Raw genomic sequence first — 18,194 nt, 5'->3', positions numbered from 1 at the left:
TATCATTCTAAATGTATACATCTGAAAGAGGCACTTTTGTACAAGTGATAACTGTTTTAAGTGCAAGCATTGATTTATTTAGGTACCAAAAATAATTTAGGTATCCCAAAACAATGTCATTAAATAACTCGACCAACAGCAGGCGTGAAAAGCATCTAAGTGCCCCTTAAACAGCTTAAAAAAAAGAAGAAAAGGTCAGGGGCCCCTGAAGGGTGGACAGAGTAATTAGAGGCTCCCGAGGTGCAAAGAATGCAGCAGTATTTTCTCTTCGTGGACAGTCGACACCCAGGTGGACATCTCGATACACGCTGGCCTGTCCCCGCTCACCTTCTCTTAAATCATCTATCGAAAATGTCCATGATGGATGGTCCCTGTTTTTATTCCCCGTTAATTTCACTCAAGTGCTTTCTGTTCTGTATTGTGTGTTGTTATGCCGTGGCTTGAAATATTGCATTATAGCACGCTTGTCGAGTTTTGTGTGTGCGTGTGTGTATAGAAAGAGCTGCTGGTTTTGTTGCTATTCTGCCATAACAGCTGCTGCTTTTTTCTTCAGCAGGTTTTTCAGGAAGAACTCTCCTGTTGAGAGGGGAAACAAAGTAGTTGAAGTCATCCAAACCTGCTGTGGCCAAACATGAGTGCTTGGGCCAAATTTGATTTTTAAAGCAGACAGATGGGTCAGGTCATTTGGAGGTGTGGTATGTATGTAAGGCAATGTAAAATAGTACATTTTAATTTTAAAGTGATAGATTTTAGATTTTTTTTTACAATATTTTGTTAATTGGTATTGTATATTTTTTCACAATAAGCCAACCAAATTAATGAGAGAAATGGAGGGGTGATTGAACAAATATGTTTTTGTCAGGTTGAAAAAAATCGAATTAATAATATAAATACAACAGACAGGGGGCTGTATGTGGCCCCGGGAGCTGAACTTGGCTCACTCCTGATTCTGACCACTTCAATAGGATGATTTTCAAGTTCCAATTGTGGGTTATATGTTACACAGCTATCGATTATCAATTTTCTATAGTACTTCTCTTCAAGTTTACAGCAGGGATTGGATTCTATGCAAGCTGATGTTGTTGTTGCAAAATATGGCCTCCATACCGTGTGCATTTCCAAGCCTTAGGTCTCACCTGCTTTGTAGGAGGATCGAACCAACGGCCCACTGGCAGTGTAGACAAAGCCCATGTCATTCCCAACTTTCTCCCAGTGTGAAAACTTCTCTGGAGTGATATATTCATCCACCTAAACCCGCACACAAATTGACATTGCCTTGGTTGATACGTATTCAAAAATGAATTGATTTGTTGTTGAGTGCACTTACCTTCAGGTGACGTTTTGTGGGTTGCATGTACTGACCCAGTGTCAGACAATCCACTGCAGCCTCGCGCAGCTCTGCAACATCATCATGACCTCAGATAATGTCATACCAAATACTGCACATTCCCAGTGTACATACCAGTCAGTGTATTGTGAATTTGTTGTTCAGTCTCTCCCAATCCCAGCATGATGGATGTCTTGGTAAGTAGAGCAGGATTGGCCTTTTTGGCGTGCTTCAGAACGCTCAGCGATTGGTCAAAGTTGGCTCTCGGGTCTCGGACATGCCTAGAATTGGCGGAGAGGGGGGAAAAAACTAAGAGGCATCTATGTTGGTATTTTAAAAAATATATTACCCCAATATTAAAATAAAAAATCTTATAATAGAGTCAGAATTTGACACACAGATAAAAACAACTCCGAAGTCACACAACATTTTCAAACGACTACCTTACAGAACTTTCCAGAGAATTAAATATGGCCTTTGATTCTCCAAAAGACGATGCAGCCTCAACAATTTTTTTTTTCTTTGCAAATGTTGCACCAAATGCACCATCAGGTTTATCCCATCGTGGTACCTTTGCAGTTCACGGACTGTCTCCACGTTGTGCGCGTACACATCCAGACCCGACAGGGCTATCTTCTCCACTGCTGCAAGGTCACCCCGAAAGTCAGGTGTCAGACATTCAACCAGGATCTGAGGGTTCCTACATGGAGGTAAGGTGAGGTGGATGCTTCATTTAGAACACACCGGTAGTTTGGTACAATCCTTCCAATTTAAAAAAAATAAATAAATGGAATTATAGCACTGTTGGAAAAAAACCTTTCTTCTACGTTCATTGAAAAATTGAGCAAAGCGAGAGATGATGAAGCCTCAACGAGTCTGTTTACCTTTCTTTCAGGTGAGAAACAGTCTTGGCAAAATGTTCTGCCCCTCCATCAGCAATATCTAGCGTAAATAAGGAGCAGATTTGAATCCTTAAGACACCATTGCAGTACTCTTACAAGAGCTACATTCGCATGTGGAGGTGCAGTTCCCGTGTCATGTAATCATTGAAATCCTGATCATGTTTTTGTTCGGGCACTACAAGCATTTTTGCTTCTGTGTGTTGGGTTGGTAATTGTTTTTTTCCTTCATATTTGTCACTATACTGTTCAACTTAAAGTTAAAAAAAAATTGGGAGTCCAACTTACCATCTCTATCCACAGATGTTAGCACCACATAGTCCAGCCCCCAAGCTACAATAGCCTTTGCGGTGTTGTAGGGCTCTTCAGGGTCCAGAGGAGGCGGCAAGCGAGCAGTCTTGACAGAACAAAAGCGGCATCCGCGGGTGCATGTGTCTCCCATCAGCTAGCCATGAGAAGAAAGAACTAAATATTACAGAACACATCAAACTGGCTCTGAAAATGCAAACATTGCCGAATAAGAGGTCAAAGAATAACAATTTGAAACAACCGCGCCGTTCCAGATGATGAAATAGTCTGATCCCATTTCACCACAAGTTCATTGCAACCCACAAAGACTATTACTCACCTGTCAAATTGTAACTCCACATAAACGTGTGGTTTCTGTTGCCTTTGCTAACTTCTGATTGGCTCATGACAGCTGGTGAATTATTTTTCATGTACATCTATTGTGTGTGGGCGCTTTTATTTTTTTAACTCTGGACAGGGAAGATGTATTATTTTCCAAACTAAAAAGGTGTACACACGAAGTTGCATGTTACAGACTGACCATGATGGTGGCTGTGGCTGTAGAATATTCTCCTCCTCCCCAACATTCACCGATGTTAGGACACCTGGCTTCCTCACACACCTGATGGAACACACAGATTCACTATTTGAACTTGTACTTATAAGGGACAACTTAATATGAAGGGACAAAAATGCTGTTCTTGCTCAACAAGTTCCCAAGTTAAACGCTGTTACACTTTGTGTAGCTTACGGTGTGAAGATTGAGGTCTCTCAAAGAGTTCTTCAGCTTGTTGTAATTCTTCCCAATAGGGATTTCTGTCTTCAGCCAAGGAGGCAACCGAAGCCTGCAAAAGATTGACTTTTATAGTGCCGCGACAAGAATTCTCAATCTTTAGTGTTTGATAATTATACTTACTAACACCACAATCTTTCAGAGAACTCAAAAAATAATTGACTCTAGTATATAGTGGTACTCCAAATAATGACTTGTGTAAAAAGAAAAAGTACCAAGTAAAAAAAACTAAGCAAAGTCATCCTGAAATAATGTGCAATTACTAATAAACGGAGCAAAAAAAGACTTAATGACACTGACATTGTACTGTACGGCGCCTGTTGGCAGTAGTAAGCAGCACTCAAGTTCCTAATATAGGCTTGCGAGAGCCGTCAAAATAATGACACTGCACACTTTAATGCTGAAGACTTTTTAACAAACGAGAAGTACTCAAGTGCGTTGTTTTAGAGAGAGAGAGAGAGAGCGAGAGAGACTCACCTCTCGCCCTTCTGCCTCTTCAAGTTGCCCTTGTACTCTGCCCAGTTGCCCTTCTCGGACAGTTCCCCAGAAATGAAGTCCTGCAGCGTGGGGCCATCATTTACGCGCAGTAGCTCATTTCCCCTGTCAGACGGATTCGCAGATGACTTGGCAGCAGATGATATGCCGCTAACGTAGCCCTACAGGAAACAGGGGGGATGAATAGCTCACATATTAACTTGTGAAATGCCCTACAGAAATAAAGTTGTATCATATTGTATTTTAAATCAGTTCCGCACGCGATGCACACTGTCGAGAACGATGTCCGAAACCAATGACTTGTTTGTAAACTTTGCCCTTGCTACTCGGACCGTTATGAAAACAGCAGCTCAGCAACCACGCTGACACCAAAGATGTTTACAAACCGAATTAATTTCGGTGGTGGAATGGCAATACTGACGTGAGAGATACTTGTCGCTCCCAGCCTTGGGCGATTAGCGGAGAGACGGCCGATTACGACGCAACTGTGTTTAAGCAACGCCATATCACTGGTTAGCAAGTGCCAGGCCTAGCTACAGATTGAACGATCGACGAGCGATTGTTCCAGTCTGGTGTTACGTTCATGTGACGGCGCCTGAGGAGGAGCAAAAATTTTACAGTTTTGTCTTCGCATTTCAGGCCAAAACTTCATTTTCTTTTTAAAATAATTCAAGTATTTGGTGTTAGCGCCCCCCCCCCAAAAAAACTAATTTTCTTTCTTTCTTTTTTTTTATGAAGTCCAAGTATTTGGTGTTTGTTCACTGGGAAAAGACGATCACGTCAATTCCTCACTTGTAAAAGGGAACCAATATGTTAACGTCATTAACTTCAACATACAAATCACCAAACGCCATAAAAATTAGACATTTCCTTTTTAGTCAGCTGTTTAGGACGTTTTGCGGGAAAGTAGCCTTTCGTTGAATTCATTTGCTCTTGTCTGATGACGTCACGTACGTACGCTAGAACAGCGCGGTGACGTCTGTCCTCCCTCTTTTCCTCTACTAGCAGCGAGGTGAGGTTGGCCGAAAATATCAGTCATCGGACATAATCGAAGTCCATCAGTCGCAATTTCGCACTAATTTTACTTTTAATATCAGAGAGTTACGCTACTACTAATGTTTCCTAGCTGGAAGGCACTATTTTTGTGTCGTCGCCATGTCTAGGGGGAATATATAGGGTTGTTTCATACGTGATGGAAGTTGGCTGTTTTAGGCCGACTACCGCATTGAGCTAACCACACTTACACATGAAACATTCTCGCTATTGATACGTAACAAATGCTGTGTAATATTTAATTAAAGATGCTTTAAATTGAGCTGTTGTGTAGGGAGTCTCATTCGCATTACCCTAATGCTAGCTTAGCAATTGTGTGACTCCTCACAGTTGTCATTTCAAATTGAGTCCGAAATCGTTGCCAGCGTTACCGAATGTGGTCGCGTTTGGCTTCTTTCTGGATGCTGGTTTAAAAGCATAAAATCTCACATATTCTAATTTCAGAATGAAGACCATTCTCAGCAGCCAGACTGTCGACATTCCTCCAAATGGTAAGAAAAGACCTATTGCTGTTTGTCCCTTGGTGCTTTGTGCTCACTTTCTTTGCGTCTTGTTGCAGTCGAGGTGAAGCTGAAGGGGCGGAGAGTGACTGTCAAGGGTCCCCGTGGCAAACTCGTCAGGGAGTTCAACCACATCAACCTGGAGCTCCGTCTTCTGGGCAAGAAAAAAATGAAGGTAAAGAAGACCAAGACCTGTTGGACTAGTCACAGAAAGTTGGGGAACGTTTGTAATTTCAGGATGAACCAAAAATGCAGTACGGCCTTCAAAGGTGAACCCTATTTGGCCTTCTTGCAGCTTTTGAATGCACATATTTAAATGTTTTAGCACTTTGCACCACTTGCTGTTCTCTGTGAAGGAACTAAATAACAAAAATCACAACGGGTTTTTGATCCATGAATCGACTACTAAATTTCCAAGGACGTTTGCTTCTCTACCTTTGTCTCTCTTTTTCAACTGCTGGTGACACGGTGCTCAATGGCAACTCGTGATGAGTTTCTGTTGAGGCGTCACAGTGCCGACCTCAAAATTAAGCCTTTTGTGACATGAGGCATACCCCAATGTGGTACTGTTGACTTCATCAAGCTCCAATCTCGATCTCTCACTGGAGTGATTCTCCGCCAAGTGTAAAGCGTTTGGGATGAAAATCTGAACATCTGACCTGGGCAACGTGGCTGAGGAGACCTCTTAATGTAGAAGATCAGTGTTGTCTTGGTCTAATTCTGTTAAAATGTGAGCATAAAGGGAAAAACCATCAAATAGTGGTTGACTTTTTTTTTAACCATTTTTTTATTTTGAGGGGATTTACACCTCATTATGCCGTTGCCCTCTTCTGTTGGTGCAATGCAAAATTCAAGCCTAGGGGGTGCCAAACGTTGCATACCATCGCTTTCTTAAAATAATAGTTTCACCCCACTCTTAATTGGTTTGTTACTTCAAGATGCTTGTTTTGACTGGCTTGTCCACTGTTTTTCAGCTGCGTGTGGACAAATGGTGGGGGAACCGAAAGGAGCTGGCAACAGTTCGCACCATCTGCAGTCATGTCCAGAACATGATCAAGGGAGTCACTTTGGTAAGCTTGTCACTCAGCCTCTGCAATTCCTGCGACTGATTGCACAATAATACCTTCACGCTTCATGATGCAGAAGTTATACCTCCTCTATTATAGTACCAAAATAAGTAATTTGCTTTATTTTCTCATTTACCCCCCATCTATCATTGACAAAGTTTCCTTTCACTGCTTCTTCCGCCTTGCCTCATGTTTCTTCCCTCCTCTCTCACTGCAGGGGTTCCGTTACAAAATGCGTTCGGTGTATGCCCACTTTCCCATCAACGTTGTCATGCAAGAGAATGGGAGTATGGTGGAGATCAGAAATTTCCTTGGTGAAAAGTACATCCGCCGTGTCAGAATGAGGGCAGGTGCGTACGTGGTAAATGTGGGGCTTTTGTTTGTTGACTGTGTTCTCTGGACATTTGTATTCCATCTGTGTACACTTTTCTGTGCTGATATAAATGTGGGTCATTCATAGTGCGACTTTCTGGCATTCTAATTAACATGCTGACAGTTGGCATCAATTTAAAGTGCCATCAGGAATACCAAAGTGTAGCGGCATTGAATGGAACGCATGAGTTCCTTTCTCATTGCCTTCCTGGTTAATTGACACATCAGACCAATGTGTCGGCGTAATGTGCGGCTTTTCGCACAGAACATGCTGGAATGCTCGATCACAACACAAATGGCCATGGGCAGTGAGTCTTTGAATGAGGCAGAAAATTTGTTAGTTGCCTTCAAAACTAATCCCATATCGCTAGCTTACATGTAGTGTAGCAAGCTGGGGAAAAGTGGGCCAAGATGGTCTGTGTGAAAAAGTAGATATTTACGTCTGTTATATTCTTGGAGCGGTTCTGTGCTTACAGTATCTTAGATATCCCACTGCTGCTGATCAACTTAGTAGTGTCAGACGTAATTAAAAAAAATAAATAAATAAACAAAACAATCAATAATTCACAAATTACACAGTGGGTGGCCAGGAAAAGGGTGACTTATCTTTTTAGGGATGAAAATTGAGAACTTCGGCTTGTGCCCTGGCTCAGGTCTGAGTTAACTTTGAGTTTCTGGTTTTCACTTTTGTTCAAAGAAGCTCAATTGATTAAAGTACAATGAAGCTGTTCAAGGCTGCGCTTTGATTTAACGTTCTACCTGAAGTAAAACTTACTCTGTTCTGCTTCGCCCAGGTGTGATGTGCACAGTCTCAGCAGCCCAAAAAGACGAGCTGGTGCTGGAGGGCAACGATATTGAGCTGGTGTCAAATTCAGGTATGTTTTAAAAGTCCATGTGCTCACTATATAATTCCTCAATAATAATTTACTCTTAACTGCTAACAAGTGGAAGGGATTTCAAAACAATTATTGTGTACAAGGAGCTGCCATTAGCTTAATGTGAAGATGCTGACCTGATTATTTCTGTGGCCCTCGTCTGCCTCGACATAATATATTCTCTTCTGATTTTTATTTATTTCATGGAAACTTCTTCGTTTTTCAGCTGCTCTCATCCAGCAAGCCACCACAGTCAAAAATAAGGATATCAGGAAATTCTTGGATGGCATTTACGTGTCTGAGAAGGGAACAGTTGTGGACTCTGATAAGTAAAATCTGAATCTCTACTCAAGGTCAGAAAAAAAGATTTTCCATGTTTTTAATGAAACAACACAGAGCCGCTGGTTTGTAAAATGTCTGAAATTTCAACAGTGGCCCTGATGAACCAACATGTCATCCTGATTCAGACACCAGAAACGTCTTTATGGCATCCATCAAACGTATTCTGTTATGACCAATAAAGTTGGAATATTGTTTCATTGCCTTTGTTTTGTTTTTCTTTCCACATCAGTGCAACTTAACCAAGTTCACGCTGGTCTTATTTATGCTTTCGGTCCATAACCAAATAAACAGAAGGGGAGTTTGCAAGGTCATATTAGTTAAAACTTGTCAGTGTGACTTGACAATAGTACATGAGTAAAATGATCTGTAACAAGTCAACCTGAGATAAAGGGTGTGGAAAATACTGTCTGGGGGCGTCACGAAATCTGGTAAGATATTTACCGCCATTTTCTTGTTGGACAGTCAGGGCCCTTCTTAGGTTGGCTTCTTTGAATACCCGTGGCAGTTGACTGGTGGCTACTTTCACCACCACATGAAATGTTGAATTTTTGGGATTGTCAGCTCCGACTTGATTATTGGGGCAAATCCACTAATAATACACTTAAGACAGAAGGAACATATTTAAGGATATTCCTAGAAGACGAGATGGTCAAGCATTTTACGCCCATAGTCGGGAAGAGGGAAAAACATCCTGATGGTGTGTACCTGTTAGTCGTCGACCTCTTCCCTGCACAGATCACAGACCACACTTTGCGCCAGACTACTTGAACTGGGCACGAAATAAGGCCCATGATGTCACATATGTTGTTCCTATTCGTCTGATAAATCCAGTGAATACTAGACCGAATGGTAGAAAGTATGGAAAGACAAATACACATGTTGTGAGGATTGTTTGAAAGCCCGCGAAGACCCCTGAACATTCCTTCCCCATCACGCACTAAACTGATGGCTGCTCTGGGCCAGCTTTTCACCGAGCTTAAAATAAATTTCGAAACTTGGCAGATAATATAGACTCACTGTTACTCATTTTACTGTGTACTAACCGGCCATGCAAATTAATATAAAATTGATGGATTGGTGTTGTGACGTTTCCGTGGAAATATCCCATTTTGGAAATAGCCAAATGAATTGCATTGTGACGCCCTCCCCTGTGACTGTCCAGATTTGCACGCGCTGGCTTATCTGGGGTGCGTTCGGGAATGCGGTAACGGGCACTACGCATAAGCGAACGGCACATTCCAACAACTCGTTGCGATTCCGAACGGTCTGAATGAAATCGTACGCGTTCGGAATTATTTTCAAACGCACCCCTAGTCTAGGATTTTACGAATCCGCACATCCAATATGGTGCTGGTGTAAACGTACAATTAAGGGTTCCAGACGGAATTCATTCTTATATGTCTACGGGCACGTTCTTATACTACGTCATCTTCAGGCGACAACTGAGTCTATCATTCGCGCCAAGTAGCTGCGCGTTTTCCCTCTTTCTCTGGCAACAAACCTGAAATACTGCTGGGAGACGTGTTTACAATGGTAACGTTGTAATTGTTGCTGTCGCGTTTTTTTGTAACCCACAAGCCGTCTGTTTGGGGAGAGCAAGTGTCCTTTCGTCTCGCTAAATCCGCTTGAAGTCGTCGCATCTTCAAAACAGTACAGCCGTTAGCTCAACTGATGAACTAGCGCATAAACTTAAAAGACGCTAAATTATTTTATCTCATGGAATAAGTTATTTAATTTCCAGGGCATTTGAAAACATGTATGAGGCGTCACACGTAACCGATTCAGTAATCATGATTGCGTTTAGTGGAATGTGTGGATTTCATTGCATCTCTGTCAATCTGTTGCCTCAATTTCAATAAATTTCCGATGGATTACTGCCCTGCTCATATTGTTTGGTTACTCACAGGACATCCGGCGGTTCTTTGCGCCATCAGCACAGAAAGCGAATCCTAATGGAAACGTTAGCACAAAGAGGAATCCTCTTTCCTCAGAAGAAGAGAAAAAGAAGAAGGAGACGAAGGTAATAAAATGACACTTACGTTTTCCTCATTGGACGTTATTGACTCATATTATTATTTTTGTCATGCCTCAGATGAAAAAACAAGAAACAGACGTGAAATGTATGCATGACAAAAAGCGGAGAAAACATGCAGTCATAGAATCAGGTAATTATGTTTCTGTTATTTGCTTATAATTGGTCTTTGTAATGATGACTTTGCCAAGTCCCACCTGTGGTTAACTTCATTTTGCATGCATTATTTTACATGGCATGGAAATTGATCAAGCAATATGTGATACACAGATGAGCATCGTAGTATATTTTCTTATGACTTCACCAACGACAGTGAGCATTTTCTTAAACTGCCATGCTTTGTTTTTCGGCCTACTCAGACTCTGACCAAGAGGAGCGAGACAGGAAGTCCAAGAAATCGCCTAAAAAGAAGCAGAAGATCAGCCCGGCTACGCAGTCTGTCAAAAAAGAGCCTGTTCACTGCATCTTGGAAACAGGTAAAATGGTTGTCAGGGTTATGGAAATGTATCCTTGCCTAACCTTGCAGTTGGGTTACAATGCATATATTTTTAATCAGATTAATGCGATCCTTGATCTATCAGTACAGTGAATGTAAATAGTCCACACAGTACACACCAACTGTTGTGCAGGCGTGCTTTCTTCAAGTCAACAATTCACCCGAGTTGTATTAGAGACTCTAGTGGAGGTATTGGGGGAATGGTCCTTGCCATATTTTTAAATGGTACTGTACATACTGGAAAGCATTTAAAATTGATTGTTCTGCTTTTAAGAGGTGGATTGTTTAGTTAAACCCCGTATTTTTTTTTATTGTAGACTCCGACAGCGACAACTTTGAATCCTTGAAGAAGTCCTCCATAACCAAGCAAAATGGAACCTCAAAAAAGACTAGGTCAATTCCAGGTGTGAAAGAGGCTGCGGAGTCTTCCATCAAGACGTCCTCTGTTCCCTTGAAAGTTGTAGCCAAATGTCCCACCATGCCTGTCACACCAAAGACGACGCCACCCCCTCGGGCCAAACAAACTCCCACTTCTGTATTTGACTATTTTGGTAACGAGAGCATCCAGCGCTCGGACAAGAAGCTGGTTGCCAGCACTAAACGAAAGACTGTGAGTAGTGACCAACACATCCTCCAGGCTCACTTAAACAGTCTGCTGTTTGATGTTTACTTGAGTTACCAAGGCTAACTAAGCTTACTAACGGCACACCTTTTTCTCAGCCCATCCAGGACACAGATGATCTGAGCGATGAACAAATTGCGAGACAGCTCCAAATGGTTGAAGATGATGAGGTAAATTTTGTGAAACTGGTTTGCAATAGTTCTGTTTTTACTGCCGCAAATGCACCTGAATTCGTCTGGAAATGATTTTATGATTTATGGAATACATAGTAAATTCATAATTACAGAAATACTTGTATAGAAGGTGGGCGTGTGGCTAGCTGCTAGCACATTCGTCTCACCATCATGAGGTTTGCGATTTGAGTCCGGGCTCCAGCCTTCCGGTGTGGGGTTTGCATGTTCTCCCGGTTCTTGCCTGGTTCAGCTTTTATTGTCTGCTTACAGCTACACGGGCTGTGGCAATCTGCTTTTTCCTTAACAATTGCGCTGTGTTGTTTGTAGCTCAGTAAAATAATAGAGATAAATGCCTGAAAACGTTCCCCGATACGAACACCAGGGGTTGGATTTTTTTTTTCTTGTTGTTGTTGCAGCAAGCGGGTACGTGTGAGAGGGTCAGTCATTAGCTGTAATTTTTTCCAATTGTTCAGTTCCTTCCAGTTCTGCTGCGTCGCTCATCATATAACCGGCTTTACGCTGCTCCAAAAAGTAGTTATTTAAAAATGATGGGGCACCGTTCTTAACCTCAAAATGTATGTCGGTACCGTTGTAAACTATAAGGACCCCTGAAATTGGTTTTACTTAGCTGGAGAAGCAGATCCATGAAGATGAAGACTTTGCAAGAACACTTGCCATGTTGGATGCAGAGCCACAAGCAAAGAAGGTGATGACCATTTGAAGCAGTAATAATTACCGTTTCAATGCTGGCATTTTTTCCAATTCCAGCTTTTATTTCGTGTTCTCTTCCAGGCTCGTAAAGGCTCAGATGAAAAAGATGTTGAGGCGTTCTCCAAAAAGGGGAATTCACTCAGCCCTTCAAAGAACAACGAAGAGGACGGCATGTCAGAGGACATGATAGGTCCTACACCTAAGAAAAGCCCTGCTCCAGTCAAACCCAGTTCCAAACTGGGGATGATGAAGAAAAGAGATGAGGAAAAACGCGACGCGACAAAGAGCAACACTCAGACAAAAGTGAAAATTTCCCCGAAAAAGGAGCCAGTGACGGCGTCAGGCAGTGAAAAGGTGCAGGCATCCAAAATAGGAACCGCACTTAAAACTCCTCCCACTGAACCAGAGGTGAGGTGCATTTCATTCTCTACAATTGGTTCATTTGCAATCTGCAAGTCTCTCCTCAAATATAATTATGGCAATGCATGACCATCTAAAAAGGAACCTGCTAATGCTTACGATGTTAGATCCTTGTTTCAGCTGTCAGCAAATGCTTCATACGGCCTCTCATAACAGGGAAAAGACTTTAGTGCCAGCACAAATGCCAAATAAAGCCCACCCAAAGAGCATTTCTGTCAACCAGCAGCTTTCATCCAGCGGACATGCCAGCACTCAGACATGTTGAACAACTTCCGTCCAAATCCTGGCGGACTGTTTTATTTCTGTATTCTCAACCCTGTTAGAGCACAAGACCTGATGAAGCTGAGAAGAAGAAGCTCAACACTTCCGCTTACAGGAATTACCTCAACCGAGATGGACCACGAGCCCTGGGCTCCAAAGAAATCCCCACGGTACTGCCTTCAGGTCATCAGCACGTGTGATGTGTTGCTCATCACATCTCTTGTGGCTCTTCCAGGGGGCAGATAACTGTTTGGAAGGTTGCGTGTTTGTGTTGACGGGTGTTCTGGAGTCACTGGAGAGAGATGACACCAAATCTCTCATCGAGCGCTACGGTGGAAAGGTGACAGGCAACGTCAGCAAGAAGACCACATACCTGGTGCTGGGTCGAGACAGCGGCGTCTCCAAACTCGAGAAGGTAGCCAACATCCCATCTTTTCGACATCATCATAACCTGAAATATTTGTAGAATGTAGACCAGTTTTACTAAGATTATTTAAGCAGGAACTTGTCATTTCTTGTGAATCTGGTTCTGTTAAGGCGGAGAGTTTTGGTACCAAAATCCTTAGTGAGGACGATTTGTTTAAGCTGATTAGGACCAAACCGGGGAAGAAGTCCAAGTATGAAATTGCTGCGGAGGCTGAGGTAAGCAGTCAGTAGTTCATTTTTTTATTTTTTTTAACAAACTGCTTTCAACTAACATTTTTTAATTCCTGTTTGTATTATTTTCATCATCTAGAGCAAAGCCTCAAAGACAAGGACTCCGCCGGGCTCAGCCTCAAAGATCACTCCTAAAGCTTCAAAGATCTCTCCCTCCAAAGGCAACTCCAAGTCCCCTCACACTCCGAGTCCCTCAAAAACTGTACAGACAACCGGCAGAGGTGCCAAAACCATGGACGGCGCCACTCCACCCGGAAGAGGCTCAGCTCAAACTGTTCGCAGGGGATTGGGACTTTCTTCCTCCCCGTCCTCCTCCTCTGGCCCACATCCAAAAATGAAATCAGTAAATGAAGGTGCCATGTTGCTGTGGGTGGACAAATACCGCCCATGTTCTCTGAAGGCTGTAATTGGCCAGCAAGGGGACCAGAGCTGTGCTAACAAGCTGCTGCGCTGGCTGCAAAATTGGTACAAGCATCACAGCAGTGGTGCCACCAAACCTCCAGGTAACATGCAGCCTTGTCCGTCTTGATGCGTGCAAAACAAAAACAAAAGTTGATGACGCTCGTTTTTCTTGAAAAGTGGGCATGAGCCTCTTATTCTTTGATGTATAGTTGCCAGATTTGGAAAGTTTGGTGCAGGAAGAGATGATGGATCCGGATACAAAGCTGCTCTGCTTTCCGGACCGCCGGGTGTGGGGAAGACCACCACCGCAGCCCTGGTCTGCGAGGTGTGTTCGAACGGATCGCGTTGCAGTCTTCATTGTAGTGACTGAGACTTAACGTACATTTTCTCCACTGTGGATTGGCTAACAGGAGTTGGGGTTCAGCTACGTGGAAATGAATGCGAGTTGCACACGCAGCAAAAACAACCTGAAGGAAGTGGTTGCAGAGTCCCTCAACAACACCAGCATTGAAAGCTTTTACAAAGGTAAACTTTTTTCTGTGGCCACGTGATCTTTTTTACAAAAAGCAAGAATGTTGGGGAATTGATACTTAGCAGGGTACCTGTACTAACGTGTCACGAGATGAGTAATACAGTGTTGAATCATTGATGATGATGTGAAGCTCGTTGTGTTGAGTTCCTTGCAGCCCAATGATGCTTCATGGTATGTATGATCGGTAGGTACATCCAGCAAAGTCAGTTCAAAACACGTCTTGATCATGGACGAGGTGGACGGCATGGCGGGCAACGAAGACCGGGGCGGGATGCAGGTAGACACGCATTGCTTCTTGGTTTGTGAACTTTAACAGCCCATCACGCTGATACTGAAACACATTTGTGTCATCCCGCAGGAGTTGATCAGCCTCATCAAAAATTCCAAGATTCCCATCATCTGCATGTGCAATGATCGGAACCACCAGAAGATTAGATCATTGGCCAATTATTGCTTTGATCTGCGCTTCCAGAGGCCGCGAATGGAGCAGATCAAGGTGAGAATGCGTCTGGCAGGCTTCTGAGGTTGTATCAGAAGTGCAACAGTGACTTTGAGAGAATACTTAACTTCCCCACCTCGAAGGATAAGTTAAATACCTGGTCGTCAGTTCTCCCGATCATTTGTTGAAAAGAGCTGTTGCAGTCCGACAAGTATTTTGTCTCATCAGACGCTGGCATCATCATGTAGCTAATTATCTGGTTGCGGGAGGCTGCACCGCTGTAGGAATTTACATCCAGACTTGTTCAAAATCTGTGACACGCTTATACAGTACATGCTGGTCCTACTGTTATGTGTCTGCTTGATTTACTCACTGAAAATTGCCACACAATCAATGCTGCTTGTTATGAGCGATGGTGAGCAAGCTCGGAGGAGGAGTTTATGACAGGCCATATTAAGTCGAAGGGAGTGCATGATTTGTCCACCCAAACGTACCAATAGCAGAGTTTAGTTTCATTGGATTTTCGTCTTGGTATGTTTTTCTTTGTATTTATTTGTTTATCTGAGTTTTTTTTTTTTTTTTTAAATGTCATCAGATTTATCAAGTTGACATAATTCCTAATTGTGCACTAATAATTATTGGCTCGATATTTATCGCGGGTCACAAGAAACAACCATTTAATCGTGACCCAAATGAATGTATCTTTGGCCAACCGTCTACGTCAGTAACAGACCAGTCACTACTTTGTAGCAGTTACTTCTCGATTACCCTGTGTATCTGCTGCAAACATACAACAGAATAATAAATGGGCCCAGATATTACACAGCGTGAGGAAATTTAAAAAAGGAAATAAACAAATCCCATTTTTGTGTCATGTTTTGGAAACATTGTTTTAAAGGGGAAGTCAAACCCACCAAAAAGAATATGTTCGACGCGGCACGATTTGTTGAACCACGGCATTCTGATTAATATGAGTGCCATGTTTAGTCTATTGCAAATAATATTTGGGGTCCCTTAATGTTTTTGTAACCCTTTCATAAATATTCACCATTGTATCTCTCTCTCTCCTTTTTTTTGAATTTTTGGGATGATTAGATTTAGTTTTTTTTATCTGTGTCTGTATTTTATTCTGTATTAACATTTTCGCTTATTCTTCCTCCATACCTGCCCCCTGCCTCCCTCCTTTTTTCAGGGTGCTATAATGTCCATCGCTTTTAAGGAAGGAATCAAGATTCCACCTCCGGCACTTAATGAAATGATCTTGGCATCCAATCAAGACATCAGACAGGTTGAAAAGCAAAACAATCACGATAGATAATCAGGTTTTGGAGCCTTAGCAGCTGAAAGTGTGCTGGCTGCATTTTCCTCAGGTTATCCATAACCTGAGCATGTGGTCGGCCAAAGACAAGGTGATGACCTACGACCAGTGCAAGTCTGATGCCGCCAGCGCCCGCAAGGACCTGAAGATGGGGCCCTTTGACGTCTGCCGGAAGGTGTTTGCCACTGGCGAGGAGACAGCCCACATGAGCCTGATTGACAAGTCGGATCTCTTCTTCCATGACTACTCACTCGCGCCCCTCTTTGTCCAGGAGAATTACCTCCATGTTCGGCCTGCCGCTGCTGGGTGAGGGAGGCTGTCCTCTTGCTCACGATAACGCATTGAACGCTCACACGTTAGCTGCAATTGACAAAGCTGTGCACTTTTTAGCGGCAATGCAAAATCCCACCTTGTGCTGCTAAGCAAGACGGCCGACTCCATCAGTGACGGAGACCTGGTGGACCGACGCATCCGCTCTGGGCAGAACTGGTCTCTGTTACCCACGCAGGTACCCACACATACACTTTTCACAAGTTTATTTGAATTTGCATCTAAGGTTTAAAGTCTTTGTGAAGGGAAAATGAATGTCCTCTCAATTTGACACACAGAGGAGTGTCCTTAACAAACCTGCTAAATTTGAATGATTGGAAAAAAAATTGCCAAGTTTACAAAATTAGAAAAAAGAAAAAAAAATCAAGCATTTTTCACATTTGTGAAATCACACGCTGCTGAAAAAGGCACGCTACTTCGGCTAGCTACTTTCCTGTACCTACGCACTATCAATGTCTCTGTTTGTATGTTTGAGCTGATTGTCCATTACTGTTTTTATGGCCTAAATACAGTAGAACATTTTGTATTTTTTGGGAAGTCCAAAATGCCCAGTAGAGTACAGTTATTGTAAATAGATGAAATACAAAAAGATTTAAAGTGTTTATCAACATGATACTTAACATTGTTTATTTTATGGTATACTTTTTTGTGCTATTTGTTTTAACTCTCACTGGTTGTTTTTAAACATAAAGATGACTAGATTTGATGCTGATGATGACGCCCTCATGTGTTTGTTTGAAGGCCATCTATGCCAGCGTAATCCCAGGTGAACTCATGAGAGGTTACATGAGTCATTTCCCGTCTTTCCCAAGCTGGCTTGGCAAAAACTCTTCGGCAGGCAAACATTCCCGCATCGTCCAGGAGCTGGCCTCACACATGGCTTTGAAGTGAGTGAGACACAGCGTATACCATGGCGGTGCTTTTTTTTTAAAAATTTTTATTTTTTTCCCCTCGGCATTCTATGCGTCTCGTGTGGTGAAGGACGATGAGCAGCAGACAGGCGGTGAACCTGGACTACCTCTACTTCCTGCGTCAGGCCCTGCTCAGCCCGCTCCAGAAGCTGGCGGCAGAGGGCGCTGGTCAGGCTGTGCGGCTGCTGGACGATTACCAACTGGTCAAAGAGGATGTGGACAGCATGATGGAGATCGCTTCATGGGGCGCAGAGCCTGATCCCTATTCCAAACTTGACTCCAAGGTCAGCAAGGGACACCAGAGGCTGTGGTGTGGCACAGGTTTGCTGTCGTCTATTTTGAATGACGATGCGCAAAGATCGGGTCATGCTTGGGATGAAATGCTGTTTTTCATGTTATGATGAACAAGGGTCTGCAGACGGAATTTTGGAAAACGTCCGGTGCTTGTTGGAGCGTTCACACGTCACGTGTGAAGGCGCAGTTTGATCTGCCTGCAAGCCAGAATTGAAATCATGATAACATTTTGATTGCATAATTGCGCAGCCCTTCTGTGTATTATTAATGAACTGTAAAAAGTCAACAACTTGTTGACCAGTAGATGTGTTCCTCAAAAACTCTGCGCTTCAGAAAACTCAACTTGCTTTCCTTCCTTCCAGGTGAAAGCAGCGTTTACTAGGGCATACAACAAGGAGGTCCATCTGACACCGTACTCACTGCAAGCCATCAAGAAGGGGCGGCGCGGCGGCGGTTTCGAAGAGTCTGAATTGGAAGGGCAGGACCCTGAGAAGGACGCCCCAGAATCTGAGAATGAGGCGGAGAGCCTCAGTGTGGACGCTATGATCAAAGTAAGTTCCATAAAACTGTTCACGGGCTCAATTG

General features: G+C 43.0%; 3 protein-coding genes across 3 annotated transcripts in view; 2 read left to right on the top strand and 1 right to left on the bottom strand.

The window, feature by feature from the left end:
- Window positions 1-48: 48 nt before the first annotated feature.
- lias (lipoic acid synthetase) lies at window positions 49-4,382 on the bottom strand. Its single transcript, XM_088303171.1, has 11 exons — window positions 4,224-4,382; window positions 3,785-3,963; window positions 3,266-3,359; window positions 3,056-3,136; window positions 2,515-2,671; window positions 2,212-2,269; window positions 1,899-2,027; window positions 1,463-1,608; window positions 1,328-1,398; window positions 1,137-1,248; window positions 49-576 (listed from the first exon to the last, which is right to left on the bottom strand). Exons 1-11 carry the CDS (start codon window positions 4,305-4,307, stop codon window positions 518-520), a joined length of 1,170 nt encoding a protein of 389 aa, XP_088159297.1. The 5' UTR covers window positions 4,308-4,382; the 3' UTR covers window positions 49-517.
- Window positions 4,383-4,700: 318 nt separating this feature from the next.
- Window positions 4,701-8,208, top strand: rpl9 (ribosomal protein L9). Its single transcript, XM_088303622.1, has 8 exons — window positions 4,701-4,814; window positions 5,300-5,346; window positions 5,415-5,530; window positions 6,330-6,425; window positions 6,640-6,772; window positions 7,589-7,669; window positions 7,896-8,022; window positions 8,102-8,208. Exons 2-7 carry the CDS (start codon window positions 5,301-5,303, stop codon window positions 8,000-8,002), a joined length of 579 nt encoding a protein of 192 aa, XP_088159748.1. The 5' UTR covers window positions 4,701-4,814; window position 5,300; the 3' UTR covers window positions 8,003-8,022; window positions 8,102-8,208.
- A 1,040-nt stretch (window positions 8,209-9,248) lies between these two features.
- rfc1 (replication factor C (activator 1) 1) overlaps window positions 9,249-18,194 on the top strand; it is a 10,245-nt gene continuing 1,299 nt past the window's right edge. The window contains exons 1-22 of the mRNA XM_088301782.1: window positions 9,249-9,544; window positions 9,918-10,031; window positions 10,104-10,176; window positions 10,403-10,519; window positions 10,857-11,149; window positions 11,260-11,331; window positions 11,963-12,040; window positions 12,127-12,453; window positions 12,789-12,896; window positions 12,962-13,141; window positions 13,264-13,368; window positions 13,463-13,886; window positions 13,995-14,110; window positions 14,196-14,310; window positions 14,506-14,594; window positions 14,676-14,813; window positions 15,949-16,044; window positions 16,127-16,380; window positions 16,465-16,582; window positions 17,146-17,291; window positions 17,386-17,599; window positions 17,972-18,160. Coding sequence (XP_088157908.1) covers window positions 9,542-9,544; window positions 9,918-10,031; window positions 10,104-10,176; window positions 10,403-10,519; window positions 10,857-11,149; window positions 11,260-11,331; window positions 11,963-12,040; window positions 12,127-12,453; window positions 12,789-12,896; window positions 12,962-13,141; window positions 13,264-13,368; window positions 13,463-13,886; window positions 13,995-14,110; window positions 14,196-14,310; window positions 14,506-14,594; window positions 14,676-14,813; window positions 15,949-16,044; window positions 16,127-16,380; window positions 16,465-16,582; window positions 17,146-17,291; window positions 17,386-17,599; window positions 17,972-18,160 — 3,369 coding nt within the window. The 5' untranslated portion in view covers window positions 9,249-9,541. The remainder of the gene's footprint in view (window positions 9,545-9,917; window positions 10,032-10,103; window positions 10,177-10,402; window positions 10,520-10,856; window positions 11,150-11,259; window positions 11,332-11,962; window positions 12,041-12,126; window positions 12,454-12,788; window positions 12,897-12,961; window positions 13,142-13,263; window positions 13,369-13,462; window positions 13,887-13,994; window positions 14,111-14,195; window positions 14,311-14,505; window positions 14,595-14,675; window positions 14,814-15,948; window positions 16,045-16,126; window positions 16,381-16,464; window positions 16,583-17,145; window positions 17,292-17,385; window positions 17,600-17,971; window positions 18,161-18,194) is intronic.

Source organism: Idiotropiscis lumnitzeri, chromosome 8 (genome assembly GCF_059441095.1).
Source record: "Idiotropiscis lumnitzeri isolate Australia: NSW breed Sydney's pygmy pipehorse chromosome 8, RoL_Ilum_1.0, whole genome shotgun sequence".
Lineage (NCBI taxonomy): Eukaryota > Metazoa > Chordata > Actinopteri > Syngnathiformes > Syngnathidae > Idiotropiscis > Idiotropiscis lumnitzeri.
Note: the sequence above shows the minus strand (reverse complement) of the source record. Positions and strands in the feature narration are given on the sequence as shown.